Here is an 18,153-nt window from a genome sequence, read left to right on the forward strand (position 1 = left end):
TCCAACAGTATTATATATCTGTTATAATAGCCTTATTATATTTGATGTAGAAGATGATTTAAGAGTGCAATTCGGTAATTTGGCTATTAGATCTGCATTTGTGAATACGTTCGTGCATCGGGACTATAGCCGCATATTGTTACTCATTGAGACATTGTACCTATCGAGCAGCGGGGTATGTGGGGTAGACACGACTCGGGAAAATAGCAAAAATAAATACACCGTTTTAACGGAACGGGAGCATGCATGTGCCCTGGTGCTAGTTTCATTGATCCATGAAAGAAAATCTTTTGAAGCCGGGGATATCGTGTAATGCGGAGAGAGATAATCATGAGCAGAACCTCTCTTCACAAATTGAACTGTGCTGGAGTGGACCGATATATCCACATCCATGAAGCGATAATTCCGATTAATCAGATACTTAAGCATGAGCTAGTTTCATTGCAAGTTCCAGAAAAGTATCAGAACAGGAAACAAGAATGCTAGCTCAAACCATTGCTGTGTCTCTTCTTGCGACACTGACAGCAGCCAAAGACACCTCTTCCGGTGCATTGAATCGATTCCGTGGAATCCTCGATTCGTCCGTGTACAACTCGCTCAACAACTCCCTGGGTGGTACCTACGTGCACACGCCAAATTTCACTGTCATTGACACCCCCGGCTGGCCGTTGCCTAACCCCGTCGTTGGTACCATCGTGCCTTGGGGAGGAGTTCATGTTCACGACCCGTCCATTGTCAAGTTCAATGGCAGCTACTACTCGTTTTCAACCCATGACTTGGTTGCCATTTCCAAAGCTCCAAGTATGTATGGCCCCTGGACGAAAGTCGGCAGCGTGCTCGAGAAATCCAGCATCATTGACAACAGTGGAAACACTGATCCATGGGCCCCTGATGTGCATAAAGTCGGAGACACGTTCTACTGCTACTATGCCGTGTCTACTTTCGGCAGCCTGGACTCATCCATCGGCCTAGCCACTTCCAAGACTCTGGAACCCGGTTCTTGGACCGACCACGGTGCTGTCCTGACTTCGTCTTCAAGCGCCAAACACCCACTCAGCGAGTCCAATGCCATTGACCCAAACTTACTGGTTGTCGAGGACAAGAAGGGCAATGTCCAGGAAGCCTATCTGCAGTGGGGCTCTTTCTGGTCCGATATCTGGCAGATACAGCTCAATAATGACTTGTCGGTTCCAGATGACGCCTTGGAGAAGGCCGTCAATTTGGCCTTTGATGGCACAATTGCCACTCATCCAGAGGAGGGTGCCTATCTCCACAAGGCCAGCAACGGGTACTATTATCTGTTTGTTTCCAATGGTGTGTGCTGCGGTTACAATACTGGTTTGCCTGATGCCGGACAAGAGTATAAAATCCTTGTTGGACGATCCAAGTCCCCATCTGGACCGTTCTTGGACCAGAATGGCGTCAGCATGGCTGAAGGTGGTGGATACCGAGTCTTTGGTTCTCATGGTAATATATATGGTCCTGGTGGTCAAGGCGTCTTCACTGATGATGATGGTCAGGATATTATCTATTATCACTATGTCGATCTTCGAGTCAGTCTGCTCGATGAAGACAAGCGACTTGGATGGAATTATCTCAACTATGACAAGAACGGCTGGCCATATCTCGCTTAACGTCGTTTAATTTTTTGTTTTTCCTTCGCTCTATTAGTATATTAGTTAAATTCTATTCTTATTTTTACCGCAATACTTCCTTTCATGTCTACTGTAGAAGTTCGGAGGATCAATATTCCGGATTCTATTGAACGACCTCGTTTGTCCTAAACGCGCTATCGACGTCCCATATGTAAGGGTCTTCATTTTCTAATTGATCAACTGTTGTAATACATATCAAAACTGTTTATGATAGGCAATTTCTATGCACAATGAGTTGCTGTAATGAAAGTGGTATTTCACCGGTACCTCTGCAATTCCCCGCCAAACGGAGTTGTATCAAGACAGAAAATCTGATCGTCTTCAGCATTTACACTTTTCCCGCATAGCATAATTAGAATCTGGTAGCTGATATACCGTACTATGGATTTATCGGACGAAATATAATAATTCGATATAATATTTCGCTCCCTCGGCGAAAAATTCACGGAGTGTACCAGAAGCATGAGAGGAGCATGAATGTGACTGAGACAATCCGAACGGCACGAGCCCATCTGCGTACCGTCTCCTGACAATAAAAAAATAAAAAAGGCTATATTGGAACCGTCTTGAAACGTCCTCTTGGATTGTGCCTTTTGGACCGCTTCGAATGACAAAAAAAAGTTCCGCAGGCAGGATCGTCTGGCAATGGTACCAAATGTGCATTGCCCGCAATGCAGATCATGATGATTGTCTTTTATGGATCTGCCTGTCGACACCTGAGAACGTACCGGGAGCATGATTTTTCCAATTAATCCGATAAATCCTCGTTAGGCACATTGTGGGGTACTCCAAAGACTCCTGTAGACCCTAAACAGACATGCACGATCGGGAAGATCAATCTATCCCCCACAGCCCATGTTATATATAAACGCAGGATAAGACCGTGATCTGAAGACGGCAAACTTCGCAGAATCAGAATGGCTTTCCTAACGCCTAAATGGTACCAGTTTTTGGTCAGTTGCTTCGCAGCATTGGGCTCGTTCACCTATGGGTATGATCTGGGTGTAATTGCCCAGGTCGTCGCTTCAAATTCTTTCATTTCGTCCTTCCATCCCACCAGTAATGAGAGTGGTGCCGTCGTTTCCCTTTTCACCGGTGGTGCCTTCTTTGGCGCCTTTGCTGCTGGTTTTACTAGTGATCTCCTTGGCCGACGAGGCACTATCGTGACAGCTACAATTATGTTTGTGATTGGAGGCATTGTCCAGGCTGGTGCCCAGAGCCTGGCATACATGCATGCAGGACGATTCATTGCAGGCTTTGGGGTTGGCATCTACTGTATGATTGTTCCGCTTTACCAGGCTGAATTGTGCCATCCATCTATCCGAGGCCGGGTGACGGCTTTGCAGCAGTTCTTCTTGGGTATTGGAGCGCTGGTTGCCAGCTGGGTTGGCTATGGTTGCTACCTCGGCTTCGGCCCAACTAACAACAACCAATGGCGGGTCCCTCTTGGTATCCAGGTTATCCCGGCCGGGATCCTTGGACTGCTCATCTTCTTCTTCCCCGAGTCACCGCGTTGGCTTATCGCAAAGGGGAAGCTCGAGGCAGGCCTCAAAACCCTAGCTAAGCTCCACGCTCGGGATGATACTGAGGATGCTTTTGTCAAAGTCCAGTACGCTCAGATTTGCGAAGAGGTCGAGCTCGAGAAAGCCGCGGCTACTCACGCATGGTTGGAGCTCTTCAAGGACAAGAACAACTTCCGACGTGTTTTCCTGTGCACCTCCATCCAGGCCGCAATCCAGATGACCGGTGTCTCGGCCATCCAGTACTTTTCTCCGACCATTTTTGCACAGATTGGTTTCAGCACTGGGCGAACATTGTTGTTCCAGTCTATTAACTCCATCATTGCCCTCATCGCGCAGGCGTTCTGCGTGTTGCTCATTGACTACACTGGTAGACGATGGGTGCTCATCTCTGGCATGGTTGGCAACTCCGTGATGTTCATCGTGGCAACTGTCCTCATGGCTAAATTCCCTGCTGGTACGACCAACAATCGAAGTGCACAAATTGGGTTCATTGCATCTACCTGGATGTACAACTTCATCTTCAGTGCCTGTTGTGGCCCTCTCTCTTGGATTATCCCTGCTGAGAGCTTCAATCTCGCTACCAGGTCCAAAGGTGTTGCTCTTTCTAGTATGATCTCTTTTGCATTTAACACCATGATTGGCCAGGTTACCGACAAGGCGATGGCTAACGTTGGGTACCGATACTTCTATCTCTTTATTGTGTGCAACTTCACCAATGCTCTCTTCTTCTGGGCCTTCCTTCCAGAGACTGGCAAGACACCACTCGAGTTGATGGATGCTCTGTGGCGAGATACTCCGTGGTTCGTGCCTACTGCTAAGATGCAGAAGGATTACTTGGGGGAGCTCAACACCCAGACCCACCAGCTCGAGCTCAAGACCGAGCGGTCTCACGTTGAAGATGAGCAACATGCGGAGTCTAGGGAGAATGCTGCGGCTTAATCTTTAAGATGTTTATTGTTTTTAATACTGCCTTCATGGTCTATATTTTGTTACCTGGGTTAATGCTACACTTCAATATATGTTTGTATTCTTGGAATTGACAAATGTCACGCTTCTAACTAACCTGAGTCTTGATATATTCAGTTTATATTGAGAGAGGTTATGGTCCCTCAGAAATACCAAATGATCCTGCATGGCTTTGATCTATGGTTAGTTTACATATGTTGAAGTGGTCCTACGTATACATGTCTTAAACGTGAGTCAGCACTTCTCATCACCACAACCCCGGGCATTGGCATAGCGCCGTAGATCTATTATCGTAATGCTATTGGTGCCGATAATTTACACCGTGCTTTGGAATCTGGCTTGATATTTTTGTTTATGTGACATGAATACTAAAGACTTTACCATGGAATATACGATCGTAAAATGCGCGAAGGACGAAGTGCCATACAAGCTTCTGTTAGAAGCGGATGAGACCGTTGAAGCAATAAACAAGTACATTTTCCAGTGCGACGTGTATATGCTCAAAACATCAGCCGAGGCAGGCGCGGATGCTATAGCAGTATTTGCACTCAAAGAGAACAGCAAAGAGGAAATAGAGTTGAAGAATATAGCCGTCGCCGAACACTGGAGAAGCAAAGGAATTGGCAAGTATATTCTCAACTACATCAAAAATCTCGCTCGAAATAACGGCTACCAGCGCCTGGAGGTCGGAACATCGGATACGGGGTACCAGCAGCTACGTTTTTACGAGGCAAATGGGTTTGTCCGCAGTGGAATTAGACGCGATTTCTTTCTACTGAACTACCCAGAGCCCATTTTCGAAAACGGAGAACAAATGCGAGATATGATCATACTCACATTACAATTATAACAATGGCAGTATCTGTACTACACCGGTATATGTACTGGGCGGTGTATATACCATGATTTACCAGTCACTCGGTCCAACATTCACAAATTCACGTAACCAATTTTTTATTCCTTCACACTGCTGCACTGTACGTTCCTCGATAGTTGAAATAAATGAATACGCTATGCGAAGTATTAATGCGCCGCACATAGAGCGGCTTCGAAAGCCTGCGCGCGCAGGTGGTGACGCGTGTGTGGAACACTTCTCGCGTTCTGGGCGGCCGTTTTGTTTACTAGACAACCACCGGTTCAAACCCCATCAAATACCATATTTCACCTGAAAAATTCGAAAATAATTTAAGATGGCGGAGTCACGACAGGAGCTGGTTAACTGGGTCAATGAGCTCCTGCTCCTGAACGTTTCCAAGGTCGAACAGTGCGGGAATGGAGCCATATTCTGCCAAATATACGATTCGATATTCCTGGACGTTCCAATGCACAAGGTCAAATTCGATGCCAACACGGAGTATGATTATTTCAACAACTTCAAAGTGCTCCAGCTGGTTTTCAACAGGCATAAGATAGACCGTGCTATTCCCATGGATAAGCTGGTCAAGTGCCGAATGCAGGACAACCTAGAGTTTCTGCAGTGGACCCGCCGTTTCTGGGACCAGCACTTCCCAGAGCATGAATACGATCCAGTGTCGCGGCGGAAGTCACCTGTTGCGCCCAATCTTATGGGCGGATCCGCCCGTCCGGCATCCCGCACTGTTGCTGCCAGCACCAGGCCAGTTATAACCAGCTCGCGGAATGGCACAGCCCCGTCGAGGAGCTCAGGAGCGCCGGTCAGGGCAGCTGGTAGTGGTGTTGCTGGTGCTGCCCGGCCAATGTCTGCACAGCGGGTCACTTCAGGGACCGGGGCTGGGAATTCCGCCGCACTGAATGCGGCGCGGGACAAAATTGAGGAACTCAAGACGGAGAACGAGGAGTTGGCGCAGGCAGTAGAGCTCGTTGAGTCGGAGCGGGATTTCTACTTCCAGAAGCTGAGAGATATTGAAGTACTTATTCAGACTGCAGCAGAGCAGCTCGATAGTGAACCGAAGGAGTCTGAGGCTGAGAAGGACAAATCGCATAGCCAACTGATCCGGGAGATCCAGACAATTCTTTATTCAACAGCCGAGGGTTTTGAGATCCCAACCCAGGAGTTTGAGACTGAGGAGACATTCTAATAAATCAAAGCGATATTTTTGCTTGGTTACGAATTGGTAGATTACGGTGTATACACTAATGAACGTTTAACTATTATAGGACTGCTGATTAACGATACTGTACTATCACTGCAGGTCGTTTAACTATTATGGGTGCTGCTGATTACCGATACTGCTACTGCAGGTATTAAGCATTTCATGGTTGACATTTTTGGTTTTTTTTTTTTTTTTGGTATCAATTTATACGCCCTGTTTGTCATTTTCAGTCTTTTCCCGCAAATCTAAGTGTGACAAAATCTTCAAACTGGCTTCATTACAGTGTCAGACACTTTAATTACCTTTCCAACCACAAAAGGAGTACAAAATAAAAGAAGATTTCAAATTGCTCAAGAAAACAGGTCACAGATGTCACGAATTTATAGCGATGAGCTGTTAGTACGCTTTCTAAATTATATACATTAGGTACCACCTATATATCAATAAATACAAATAACATTAGACGGAAGATAAAAGTTAGTCCATTTCGCCAAATACTGCCCCATCATTCTCGTCGTCGTCAGGGGGAGAAAGTGACGAATGCTCGTTTCTAAATGACTCCAAATCATCTTCGTCGTCATCAGCCATTGCTGGCGAGTTTCGTAAGTGGGACATACGTCGGCTTCGCTGGTAAGGGGATGCAAGCGCCTCGTAGTCGTCTACAGCGCCCGTGGGGTGGTGAGACTTGACAGAGGAGAGCGAGGCGGAAAGGTTGTAGTCCTGTGTTAGGAGGGAATCCGTAACTACTGGCGAACGCCCAGTAACAGAGCCAGACAAATGAGTACCGGATATTGAGGACCGGTGCTGATGGTGGTTGTGGTGGTGATGGTGGTGGGGGCCATGGTTGTGATGGGCGTGGTGATGGACGTGGTGATTGTGGTAAGAGTGGAAGCCAGACATGAGGTGAGGCGAATTGCCGGAGACAGACCCTCGTCTTTGGTAGTGTGATTTGCTGATTGGACGAGTGGAAGAAGCCATAGGGATACTAGGAGGGGGTACACTGATTGGCTGTTGCTGTGGGTCTAATTGATTAGCATAATTCGGAGTGGAAAACTGGATCTGGCCAGATGGAGCGCTAGCCGCTGCGTCCTTGGCCTCCTCCTCGTTCATCGACACGAGAATAGATGCTGCCTCGAGCAGCTGCACCTGCTGGTGCTTCGAGATGAGCAACTTCGAGGTTACGTTCCATTCTGGAGTGTGTTCCCACAAGTGCTTGGCCAGAGAAGAGATATGTTTGTAACCTTTGCCGCAGGCCTGGCACTTGAGTTCCTCCTTAAGTCGTCCAGTTTCGCCCTCGCTAATTCTTCGAGCAACAAACTCTCGCGACAAAAAGCCGCCCTTTGGGGCCGCAGCCTGTTCGGCGAGATACGTGTTCTGCAGCTGCTGTGGATTAGTCTTCGGGGCCTTATAATTGGCCGTAGTCGTTGTCGTAGTCGTAGTCGTAGTAGTCCCCATGGTCGGGATCAAGCTATTCTCACTTGGTCGTCGTGGTCGAGCGGTACCTGGTCGAGTCATTCTTTTATTCAACCGGCTATATTGATCACTGTGACGTTGATTCACGATCTAATCACACTCCCCCTAATTTTTTTTTTACAATTTCCGCGTATCAGGTATTTGAATGAAGTGAATAGGTGTCCTTTGGTTGGCCTTGTACTGCAGTCTGGTATCTCTCTATTCGTACCGAATAGTTTCCAAACGTTTGAAATTTTTTTTGTTAAACCGAAAATTTGTCGCCCTATAATATGCCCAGACCAGTGTATGTAGCAGTGAGAGAAAAGGAAGGCAGTAAACAGTTGCAGATGAGAATGGCTGCGGAACGATTATGCACAAAAAATGGCTCACTCGTACAGAACGTCGACTTCGTCTTCCTGCTGCGTGCTGCTGCGTTTTACCCGCCCGAAAGTCTGCCGCACTAAAGAAGTAAAAAAATAAATATCCCGTGGGGAATGTGAATGGTGAGAATATTCAAATCGAAATATTCAACCAGTTTTAAATTTTTTTTATATTGTTGATGATCGTCCGGCAGATGCGAAAAAATTTTTTTTACGCCCGTTGAATTTGGTCTCTTCTTGGACTTTTTCTAAGACATTTGCAACCGTTTCCCTTTCCCCCTTCTTCCTCCGACCATCCTCATCTCAGGCTATTCTCCGAAACAGTCTTCCCTTTTTCGTTGGACACTCTGTGACGGTGGGCACGTTCTGTCCTGTGATGAAAACCCCGATTTGGGCGGAGCCGCGGGATGTGCGGCTCAACTCTAATTGCGGGGTAAGTAGAATATGAAAAAAAATAAAAAATAATGAAATCCACTGAGCTACTGATTTTCTAAGATACCGGTACTGATTTTATCAAACCCGTCAAGCTACTGATTATATAGAATCTTGTTAACTGCTTCACTTAGTACATGAGTGCCATTCTTCTCAGCTTTGCGTATGGCAACTTGTAACGAGCTCAACGAGTATACTGAGCGTGTGCCAACCAGAGCCTGAGCAGCATCGATGGCATCGGAATGCGGCAAGCCTTGGTTGATGGCCCAGTCAATTTCGTTAACAAGCTTCTTCCGGGAGTAGTACCACGAGTTATCGCCGGAGCTTCGCTTGTGCCATACTTTGCCGTATATTGCATCAAACTCAACCACTGATGGCTGTCCGTTAATTCCCTCATACCATTCTTTATAGGCATCTGCCACATACTGAATACTCCTGTCCATGATGAATGGGGGATCATCGTCATAGCTTCTTACAGGCATTTCGATGATGGCTCTATCATCCTCTGGCGAGGCGGATAGCGCTTCCAGTGAGCTCCTAATGTGTTCTTGAAGTCTTAGTCCGTCACTTGGTGGGATAAGTGGTATAGGATCTGGCGTAGATTCAGGGGTGTTAGATTTTCGGCCATTGGAAACTAGTTTTGATAGGTCCTTCAATTCACTGTAAATCTTGTTTTGGGTTTTCTCAACGGATTCAATTCGCTTTGCAAGTGGCTCCACGATATTCAGTCGGTCTAATATGGACGCATGGCTCATTTTTATCTCTGCAACTCCCCTGGCAAGCGCTTCGACGCCTTTTGACAGACTCTCAAAGCTCGCATATACATATGGCATTTCATTTTTTAAATTCCCTGATTCCTGCAGGCCCTCAAACGCTTTCTTATCCTTCTCAATTTGATTATGTAGCAGTTTTCGCTGATCCTGCGTGATGCCTGCGTCCTGTCTTAGCGATCTGATTGTCAACAGTGCCTCGCGGATTGCTTGTACCTCTATAGACTTCAAGCTGTCGTCGTCATCTAACCAATCCTCGTTATCCCCCCAAAGTTCAGCCGCACTAATTTCTTCAGAGTAGTTTGGGGATATTTGAGAGCTGAGCATCCTTTCTAGCTGCTCGCGAATACTTTTCTTTGTAGCTGACTGAGCATTTTTATCGATTCGCGAACTGAGCGTATTCGCTATCCTGTGGTTCCGGGGGCTCATTATACCGGTACCATTTATGCAGTTTTAAGTTAGCGGTGTATCTTCTAAGCAGCTTTTCGTGGTCGAGTAAGGCGGGAACATATTGTCCGTTCCCACCCACCGTCAACCACAAAACCTCATTTACTGGGTACAACTAACCCGTTACCAGGTAAACTGAAAGGCACCATTTACCATGTGTAGATCATTATTCGTATAATTAATCAACTTCCCTGAACGGAAGTAGATTAGTAAAAAGTTTAAAGAATTTGAAGAATTTGATAATGAATATACGTAGCTTTTGAACAGGCTTGCCATAGACCCGTAATTACAGGTACATTTGTAATTCTAGCCAAAGTACCCGGTACTGTAGACCAATTGATTTCAGAAGATTATTCCATAACTTTGAAGTGAAAGCCACCCACAAGCGGAGGAGAATATATTCACAAGAAATAAATAAAAGATTAAGACTGCTGGTCACCATTGCTGTTTTGATTGTTATAGGTGACGGAGGCATTGGCCAGGGGAAAATCCAAGGCATTCCACACGAAATCTGAATCCCACGAGAAAAAGATATTCGACATATTGTACAGTGACTGAGCAACGTTTGCATCGGCAATGTTTCCATTGAAGCCCATGTCAAATGGCGCCCCGTTATAATTCTGAACCTCTGGAGCGCGCTGTTGTTGTTGATGGCTGGGTGGCTGTGGCTGCTGCTGCTGCTGCTGATGAAGTTGACCATTCTCCATTGGAACGCCATAACCCTGTGTTGCATGCGGAACAGCATTAGACATATACACCGTTGACTGTGGCATCGATGAATGTTCGTGTGGGTTGGCAGGGGGCGGCATCATTGGTCCGTTGATAGAGTCCTCGCCCTGCGAGGCAGCCTTCTTCATGGCAGGCTTTTTGCGCGATTTACTAAGAGAGCCATTAACTGGGGACCTACCGCTGTTGTTCGACTGAGATTCAACATAGTTCACTCCCGCTGTGTACAGGCATTCCCAAAAGTCGGCCAGTAAATGAGCCAGCCGGCCTCCTTCCTCATCCGTGACACTCTTGCCGACTTCTTCAAACTGTTCCATGACCATGTGGAGAAGATCGAGATCGTATTGTGTGGACATGTCCTTGGGCCGTGCAATGCACTTGATGAATAAGGTGATAAAGGAATTGAACAGGAAATATAGCGACCCCCACCAGTAGGATTGATCCCACTCCCTCGTCATTCGGGCAAGCTCTACAGTCGATCTCGCCGACTGTACGCATATGTCCATTGACGTAAAGAGCCGGGCGTACTTGGAGCTGGTGTACATACCTCTCAACTTTAGTGAGTTCACGGAGATTGGCGTGTGGGCCGGCGTATTACTAGCGGTTCCCGTAGTTACACCGTTCGTCTGCTGGGCAATACCAGCAGTACTGGGACTTGATTTCGCTGCTCCACGACGCTTTTCATTAGTACTAGTAGCAGTAGTATTATTATTTTCCTCCTCAGGGCCACCGCCATTTGCTGACGAGGAGGAAGAGCTTTCTGGCAGTGGGAACTCATCTGTCTTTGTCGCCGCCAGTGGCGAGCCATTATGCGAGTTTTCTCCACTAAGCGTGGAGTATATCCACGACGGGTGGTAAGCCGTGATACGGTGGATTGTCGAGAGCAGGTGATTATACACATACTGAACGTGGAGGTAAGAGCACTTCAAGTACCAGGTGCGGGGCGAGTGGCCAAACAGAGCCTTGTTATTCGCACATTCACTGGAGATGTCTGCGCCCGGGCGGAAGTTGGGCGGCAGGTCGTCAAGCCATTTTGCCAGCTCTCCGTCGAGAAAACAGATGTCCCGCACAATTTCAGCGGGCGACTTCTTGCAGCCTTGCGCCGAAAAGAGCTTCTCGTAGACGAGCCCGGATATACGATAAAGGCGCACTGTAGAGGCGAAGAAATCAAAGTTTGGAGTCATCAGAGTCGCCAGGGGCCCGTAAACGGCCACGGAGTCCAATTCAGGCAGCTTCATGGAGATGTCAAAGTCTAGGATTGTTGGCGTCTTGCCGACCTTCATTGCCACGTCTCGGTCGAGCGAATATATGAACCACCACACGATACGGCGGCTCTGGGCCTCTGCCTCTGAAAGACCGGCACACGACTCGTCTCTGTGCAGCCCAAGGTCGTAAGCAAACCTGATAGCCACGGGAGCGATGATTTCCAGCGGATCGAACCGCCGCTTGGTGTCTGCAAACTGGAGCGACACAATCAGCAGAATCATCGCTTTTATAGCCAACAGCGAGGATCCGAGCAGAAAGACCTTGCTGAAGTAGTACAGCGCGGCCTTGTAGTGCCTATCCTGGGCATCGTGCACCTGCTTGAAACTAAGACCCAGCTTCTCTCGCTGCTCTGGAACATGTATCGCCATGACGAGCGAGAAGCACACGACGCAGAACAAAAAGAACATCTCCGAGTACCCGCAGGGAGTCTCTGATCTGCCGTAGAACGAGTCGAGGATGGGCCTGAGCTCCGATTCGGAGAGAAGCTCTTTAAACATACTAGCCTCACGGAGTTGCCCAATGGCAAAGTCTACGAACCGCTGTTCCGGCATCTCAGGGCGCTCGTCGTTCTCAATGTACTGGCGCATTCGGGTCTGATGCGAGTGGTGGATTTCGGTCAGGATCTTGGTGAGCCGCGGGCCAATGCCCTTATCGCCCGTCTTGGAAGTCACCCACTGCATGCCACTGCTGGAAAAGATAGACAGCACAGAGCTGTTGGAAAAAAAGTGCTCTACGTCCTTCTCCAGCGTCGCCTGGAACATATCCTTCTTGCGCCCGGAGAACCGCGATGCCAGGCCGGGCCGGATTTTGATGAAGTGGCTGCTCACGGGGATGTTCTCGTCCTGGAGACACGCATCGCTCTCGTCCTCTGGGTGCATAGAGTGTTCGAATTGCGTCTGGACCTCCTCTGGGACCTGGGTTTGGTCAATTGTATCATATTCGCCCTCAGATTCGCTTCCGCTGGCTTCACTGGCTTCGCTTTCCTCACTTTCAGACTCTTCCTCCTCCTCCTGGAGCTTGCGCTTCTTTCCCTTGATCACGGGGACGATGCTCTGGAGAAGTGATTCAAGCCGTTCGAGCCGGTGCTCGAGGTCATTTACGCTCGCTTTCCTAAAAGAAAATCAAAACAAGAAGTTAGTCAGCGCTATAACAGAGTGGCGTCTTACAAATCACGTACTTCTTGACGGTGCGAGGCTTGCGAGCCGTCACAGTGTATACACAGTTGAATCCGGCGTTGCGGCAGGTGGTGCAGGTGGGCTTGGACCCGTCGCAGCGAATCTTCTTCTTACGACACCAGTCGCATGCCTGCGAGACCCGCTGTCGTTTGCTACTCGCCTCCTCGGACTGCATTTACCCTCCCTTCTCACAACAGCTACCTGAAGATATTGGATCCTGTCCTTCTCGAGAGTTTTGCATGAGCCTTGCCACCGGATTACCGGGCGGTTTTAAGTTCCGAGGCCGTTTCGGGATGCCGGCGCTATTTTACCCTACGTTATTGATTTTTAAACTATAATTACGGCTTGTGTCTTTGCTGGGCGCTAGTGCTCGGTATATAAAACCAGTCAGACCACAGACATGCCTTTTCAAAGCCCAATCCCGCTTATATACATCTATTTCGTCTACAGAAAAGCCCTCTTCTCTCGTCGATGAGCTCGTTAGACATCGAGGGGGGGCATGCCGATGAGGTTGGGAGCGCTTAACGCCGCACATGCGCCGCACCGCGTCATCCTCGTATTATACCGTCTCTTCGGAGCCCATCGACCGCAGTCCGATAATGTATTCGAGGGCCAGCCCTCGAGCTCCCGTAGCTCCGCTTCGCGGAGATCTGGGGGAGATACCAAGTGCTCCGGAGATCTCCGCGAAGCGGAGCCCCAGGGGGTTTGGGGGACTGGTCCCCCAATAGTATTGGTGCAACGAGTTTTTTTAAGAAGAGTAAATTTTGCATTTTTGGGCTATCTATACACAAAATTAAATGCCTTTTGGGAATGGGGGGTCATTAGGAAGTTTATTTGAACTTCTTGCCGAACATGATCATCTGGAGCTGATCGTAAAGGGAGATAACACCGGCACCGGCAACACCACGGAGAATGTTGGCACCGCAGCCCTTGAAGAGGGAGGTGACACCCTCGGCGGCGACAATCTTGGTGAAAGCGTCGAAGGAGGACTTGTACTTAACGGCCTGGCCAGAGGTCATCATCATTCGTCGTCGGACAGTGTCGAGTGGGTAGGAGGCAGTGGAAGCACCAGTGGTGACGGTCCAACCAAGCAGGAAGGAGGCAAGGAAGTTGCCCTCAAGAGGACCAACAAGGACAACTGGCTTCAGGGAGTCGTAGAGACCGAAGTAAAGACCTCGGTAGACAACAATACCAACAACAGATGGACCGAAACCTCGGTAGAGACCGGCAAGACCGTCAGACTTGAGAGTCTTCTTGTAAACGTCAATGAGACCGTTGAACTCTCGGTCTCCGCCGCCCTTGGCAGACTTGGCATCGTTGGCAAGTCGGGTTCGGGCGTAGTCAAGGGAGTAGACGAAGAAGAGGGAGGTGGCACCGGCAAGACCACCAGAGGCAAGGTTACCGGCGAACCATGGCCAGTAGCCCTCAGACTTCTTGAAACCGAACATGGCCTTGAACTTGTCCTTGAAGGCAAAGTTAAGGGCCTGGGTTGGGAAGTATCGGATAACGTTGGCAGTGTTACCTCGCCAGAAGGAAATGATACCCTCATCAGCGGCAGTTCGCTTGAAAGCGTCGGAGATACCGTCGTACTTTCGAGCAAGTCGGCCCTGCTTGATCATCTCATCCTGGTTCTGGATGAGAAGCTTGACTCGCTCGATTGGAGCGGCAGCAGTCTTGGAGACGGCGGCGGAAACACCGCCCATAAGGAAATCAACCAAGAAAGTCTACATCATTTTAGTTAGTTACGAACAGGAACTCGAGAGATCATAAAATCACTTACAGATTCGTTGGACATTGTTGATTAAACTCCAGATGTGAAGTGAAGAAGAAGAAGAGAAAATGTGGGAAACCACCACTATTTAAAACCCTACTTTCGACGTATCCTCCGCAACGCAGCCCGCTCATTGGCTGAGACCACCCAAGAAAAAAAAAAAAAATTTCACCCGAGACGCGGCGTGGAAAATTTTTTTTTCCGCCGGCCGCCCCCCCCTTCCCCCCCTCCTCCTCCTTCCCCCTGGCATACCCGCATTTCGGGTCTCGAAAAGCGTTTGGCAGATTTTTTTTCGGGAATCTGTTCGTTCTTTCCAGGCCCAAATCCTACCCGGAAAGACTTGATCTCTGTTTGATATTGGGTAAAATTTTTGCGCAGTTTATGGCTTTGCTAAGCTAAAATTCGAATAAGCCCTACGGTAAAGGTTTGCCGATTCCGGCAATTAGGGCTTCAGACCTGAAATTAGATAACCGTTTCCAGCCTGTCTCGGACGAAACCGGGGCCGCACACAGATGCTGCAATTTGGTTAGTCACATGTTATGTCATCAGCAATCGTTTAGTACACTGGAGATTCATCATATATAGATACAGGATAATACAACCCGTAGTGAGTAGGTTTTAATATATGGGGGGTTAGGAATTGTACTACTGTAGTACTGGGGGCTATTGTTCAATTTGGTTATGCGGTTTACCCGGGTATGGGGGTGATGAGCCGCATCACTAGCGGCGTGAAACCGTTTTAGCCAATGAGACTCCGTGAGGGTTACCGAGAGAGACGGTTGAGAATCGATTTAATACGAATAAAACGAACAATGAATGATCAACAACAACAACAACAACAACAACAACAACAACAACAACAACAACAACAACAACAACAACAACAGCTAAAAACGCCGTATAATTCCAGAGATATGGGATACTCGGATTAATTACCGTATATCGCACGGCTGTATATAATAAAGGTACAATAAAATAAAATTTCAAAGATGTAAAATATGTTTCACAACACTGAGATGCTACGATCCGTAGGCCCGTGGTCTTCAAGACAGTGTACTTACATTGTGCATCACTATTAAGACAGTGGTGTATACAGACTTGTCCGATCCCCTCATATGGGGGGGGGGGGGGGGCTCCTTTCTCCCTCTATCTATTCTTCTCGGTTATTCTAGTCTTAAATTCTCTACTAAGGGTGGGTTACTCTAATCCTTCCTCTCTCGATTCGGCTGTGCAAAAAAAAAATTGCAAAAAATGGGTATCAATGAATCAAAAGAGGCAGGACACGGTTCAAACTGCCGAAAAGCCTCCAATAAGCTTCGGTAGCCGAAATGCAAAATAAAAAAATGGCTTTACCGCCATCGGGGCCGCGTTTCCAACCGCTGGAGACTCGGAGATCTGTGCAGTACCCGCGATGCATTACCGCCATTGAGTGACGTACCAGTATTCGTAACGCCAGTATTGGCAGTAGCACTATTGGTAGTACTAGTAGAAATATTCGTAGTCCTAGCATTGCCAGCATTCGTACCATTATTCGTACCAGTATTCGTATTCGTAGTACCTGTATTCATACTGTTATTCCCATTCGTGGTACCAATATTTGCCGCGTTGGACCTCGTCCTCAAAGCAATCGTGCTGGTCGACTTGCGAACGGGCGTATGCGGCACGGCTGATGGCGGTGGGGGTAGCTTCATCATCGCCTCTAGCGCTTCTTCATCTGCCCTCGTCGGCGTAGTAGTGTCGGTTTTCGTCGGCGTAGTGTTCGTGGGAACCGGAATTCGCGAAGACGCTACGCGTCGCACTGGACTCACCTTGGGCTTGGCCTCTCCCCCAGTGGAAACAGACCTGGCATGGACGGGCTTCGGGGTTTCTCCCCCCGCTGAGACAGACCTGGCATGATTGACACTGGCCTGCGTCGGTTGGTAGAGCGTGCTGTTGGTCGTCCTCAGCTTGAACGCAGGTTTGGGTATAAACGACATGAGCTCGAGCTTTCGCCCATTGAGGTCCATTCGTCGCCTTTTGGAAGGGCTGGCGAGAATAAGCCCGCTTTGCCGCTTATCGGCAAGCTTCTTACCTTCGTCTGCGCCTTCCAAGTCCGTAGCTGCCGGCTCCTTCCTTGCATTCGGCAGCCTCTCCGCTTTACTGAAGTGGAATGAATTGGCCGGTTTTGACGTCGCCTTGGATGGAGAGGAAGAGAGAGAAAGAGCAGCGAGGCGGCTCGAAGTAAGCGCAGCAGCCCCAGAATAGTCGGTTGGCTGGCGGCTTAGGAGAGTAGCGGATCTGACAGGAGACCTCAGGATATCATTGGGTCTGGGCCGTCTTTCGTGCTGTTTCTGGAGAGAGTAGTGTCCCATAATGCTGTCCATACGTGAAAACTGTTGTCTATGAAGAGATGAGAACCGTCGGTGGTGATTGCCCTTGCGTCGAGGCGTAGACGCCGAAGCGACGTCTGCTGCAATGGCTCCGGTTGTGTTTCCGCCAGCTGGCGGCTTCTCTTTCTGCTGTTCTTCAACGATGCTCTTAGCTCGGGCATTCATCTCCTGGAGGATTTTGTCATTAATTGTCTCGAATCCTTTGAGCTTGAACGCATTGCTGGTATCCAAAATCTTGCAGTACTCCATGTTATTAACAGAGCCGCTGGACTCCGGGAATGTCCCCGGAATGCTCATCTTTAAGACTTCAAATGGTTTCGCAGGGCTTTAAAAAGTCAGATTCAAAGTAATAAAAGACTTCAAATACCGGCTTGAAGAGTTAAATGTCAAGTTCAAGACCTTAATACAAAAACCAAAGTCCTGACAATTCAAGGTAGGTTTTCCCCTGTGGTATATGTGGTATATGTTACACTCTTCGAAATTTTAAAGAGCAATAAACACTAGCCAGACTAAATAGCTTTCGTGATGGCGAGATCCTGGTTCGGTTCGATGTGGATGTGGTTGTGCGGGTTAGTGTTTATTTTTTTTTCCGAATCGGGCAAGTAAGATCCTGGTACAGTCGCTCGCTACCCCTGAAATCTTAAAATCACTGAGATCTATAAGGTCTGGCAAAAAATAAATAAATAAATAAACGGTTATTACTCGTCGTATTTCTGATGGACGTTTATGTCAGGCCATCGATCGGTTTCTGGTGTGAAATAGGACGTGTTATTGTGGCCTTGCTTACGCTGGGTTGCACCTGCCCTGGAGATATTATGGGGCGTACATATGCGGACTCTCATCCCTAATAATAGCCCCAAAATACGATTTGCTTTATCGACATAGGATAATTCAATCTGTTGATGTCAATTAGCGATATATCGGTACTTATCGCCTGGCCCTTTGGGATATACGTACCCATTGAAAAGATATCTGCATACAATACTCCCATATCTGCGTTATACCGGTGTACCAATAGATGAATTTTACATACTATCCTTAACAGTACTAACTCATTTTTTGTGCACAAAATTTCTTTTCTCCTATTTTTTTTCTATTATACGTACTATTCGATATTTATTTTCATTCTATCCAGCTTTTATTTCATTT

At 47.9% G+C, this 18,153-nt stretch overlaps 9 protein-coding genes across 9 annotated transcripts; 4 read left to right on the forward strand and 5 right to left on the reverse strand.

Moving 5' to 3' along the window:
- Positions 1-479: 479 nt before the first annotated feature.
- On the forward strand, positions 480-1,634 carry TRVA0_020S02520 (arabinan endo-1,5-alpha-L-arabinosidase; the record flags this gene model as incomplete). Its single annotated transcript, XM_076685025.1, has 1 exon — positions 480-1,634. The coding sequence occupies one exon, from the start codon at positions 480-482 to the stop codon at positions 1,632-1,634; it is 1,155 nt and encodes a 384-aa protein (XP_076540843.1).
- Positions 1,635-2,572: 938 nt separating this feature from the next.
- On the forward strand, positions 2,573-4,117 carry GAL2 (sugar porter family MFS transporter; the record flags this gene model as incomplete). Its single annotated transcript, XM_076685026.1, has 1 exon — positions 2,573-4,117. The coding sequence occupies one exon, from the start codon at positions 2,573-2,575 to the stop codon at positions 4,115-4,117; it is 1,545 nt and encodes a 514-aa protein (XP_076540844.1).
- A 388-nt stretch (positions 4,118-4,505) lies between these two features.
- On the forward strand, positions 4,506-4,994 carry TRVA0_020S02564 (uncharacterized protein; the record flags this gene model as incomplete). Its single annotated transcript, XM_076685027.1, has 1 exon — positions 4,506-4,994. The coding sequence occupies one exon, from the start codon at positions 4,506-4,508 to the stop codon at positions 4,992-4,994; it is 489 nt and encodes a 162-aa protein (XP_076540845.1).
- A 340-nt stretch (positions 4,995-5,334) lies between these two features.
- Positions 5,335-6,201, forward strand: BIM1 (microtubule-binding protein BIM1; the record flags this gene model as incomplete). Its single annotated transcript, XM_076685028.1, has 1 exon — positions 5,335-6,201. One exon carries the CDS (start codon positions 5,335-5,337, stop codon positions 6,199-6,201), a length of 867 nt encoding a protein of 288 aa, XP_076540846.1.
- Positions 6,202-6,693: 492 nt separating this feature from the next.
- TRVA0_020S02608 (uncharacterized protein) lies at positions 6,694-7,671 on the reverse strand (the record flags this gene model as incomplete). The annotated part of the gene is made up of 1 exon (XM_076685029.1): positions 6,694-7,671. One exon carries the CDS (start codon positions 7,669-7,671, stop codon positions 6,694-6,696), a length of 978 nt encoding a protein of 325 aa, XP_076540847.1.
- Positions 7,672-8,575: 904 nt separating this feature from the next.
- Positions 8,576-9,679, reverse strand: TRVA0_020S02630 (transcription activator GCR1-like domain-containing protein; the record flags this gene model as incomplete). Its single annotated transcript, XM_076685030.1, has 1 exon — positions 8,576-9,679. The coding sequence occupies one exon, from the start codon at positions 9,677-9,679 to the stop codon at positions 8,576-8,578; it is 1,104 nt and encodes a 367-aa protein (XP_076540848.1).
- Positions 9,680-10,119: 440 nt separating this feature from the next.
- On the reverse strand, positions 10,120-13,039 carry TRVA0_020S02652 (Zn(II)2Cys6 transcription factor; the record flags this gene model as incomplete). The annotated part of the gene is made up of 2 exons (XM_076685031.1): positions 10,120-12,799; positions 12,867-13,039. The coding sequence occupies 2 exons, from the start codon at positions 13,037-13,039 to the stop codon at positions 10,120-10,122; spliced, it is 2,853 nt and encodes a 950-aa protein (XP_076540849.1).
- A 655-nt stretch (positions 13,040-13,694) lies between these two features.
- On the reverse strand, positions 13,695-14,659 carry AAC3 (ADP,ATP carrier protein 3; the record flags this gene model as incomplete). The annotated part of the gene is made up of 2 exons (XM_076685032.1): positions 13,695-14,588; positions 14,645-14,659. The coding sequence occupies 2 exons, from the start codon at positions 14,657-14,659 to the stop codon at positions 13,695-13,697; spliced, it is 909 nt and encodes a 302-aa protein (XP_076540850.1).
- Positions 14,660-15,984: 1,325 nt separating this feature from the next.
- Positions 15,985-17,301, reverse strand: TRVA0_020S02696 (uncharacterized protein; the record flags this gene model as incomplete). The annotated part of the gene is made up of 1 exon (XM_076685033.1): positions 15,985-17,301. One exon carries the CDS (start codon positions 17,299-17,301, stop codon positions 15,985-15,987), a length of 1,317 nt encoding a protein of 438 aa, XP_076540851.1.
- Between the last annotated feature and the right edge of the window lie 852 nt (positions 17,302-18,153).

This window comes from Trichomonascus vanleenenianus, assembly GCF_965637985.1.
Source record: "Trichomonascus vanleenenianus strain CLIB 3782 genome assembly, contig: TRVA0_020S, whole genome shotgun sequence".
Taxonomy (NCBI): Eukaryota; Fungi; Ascomycota; class Dipodascomycetes; order Dipodascales; family Trichomonascaceae; genus Blastobotrys; species Blastobotrys vanleenenianus.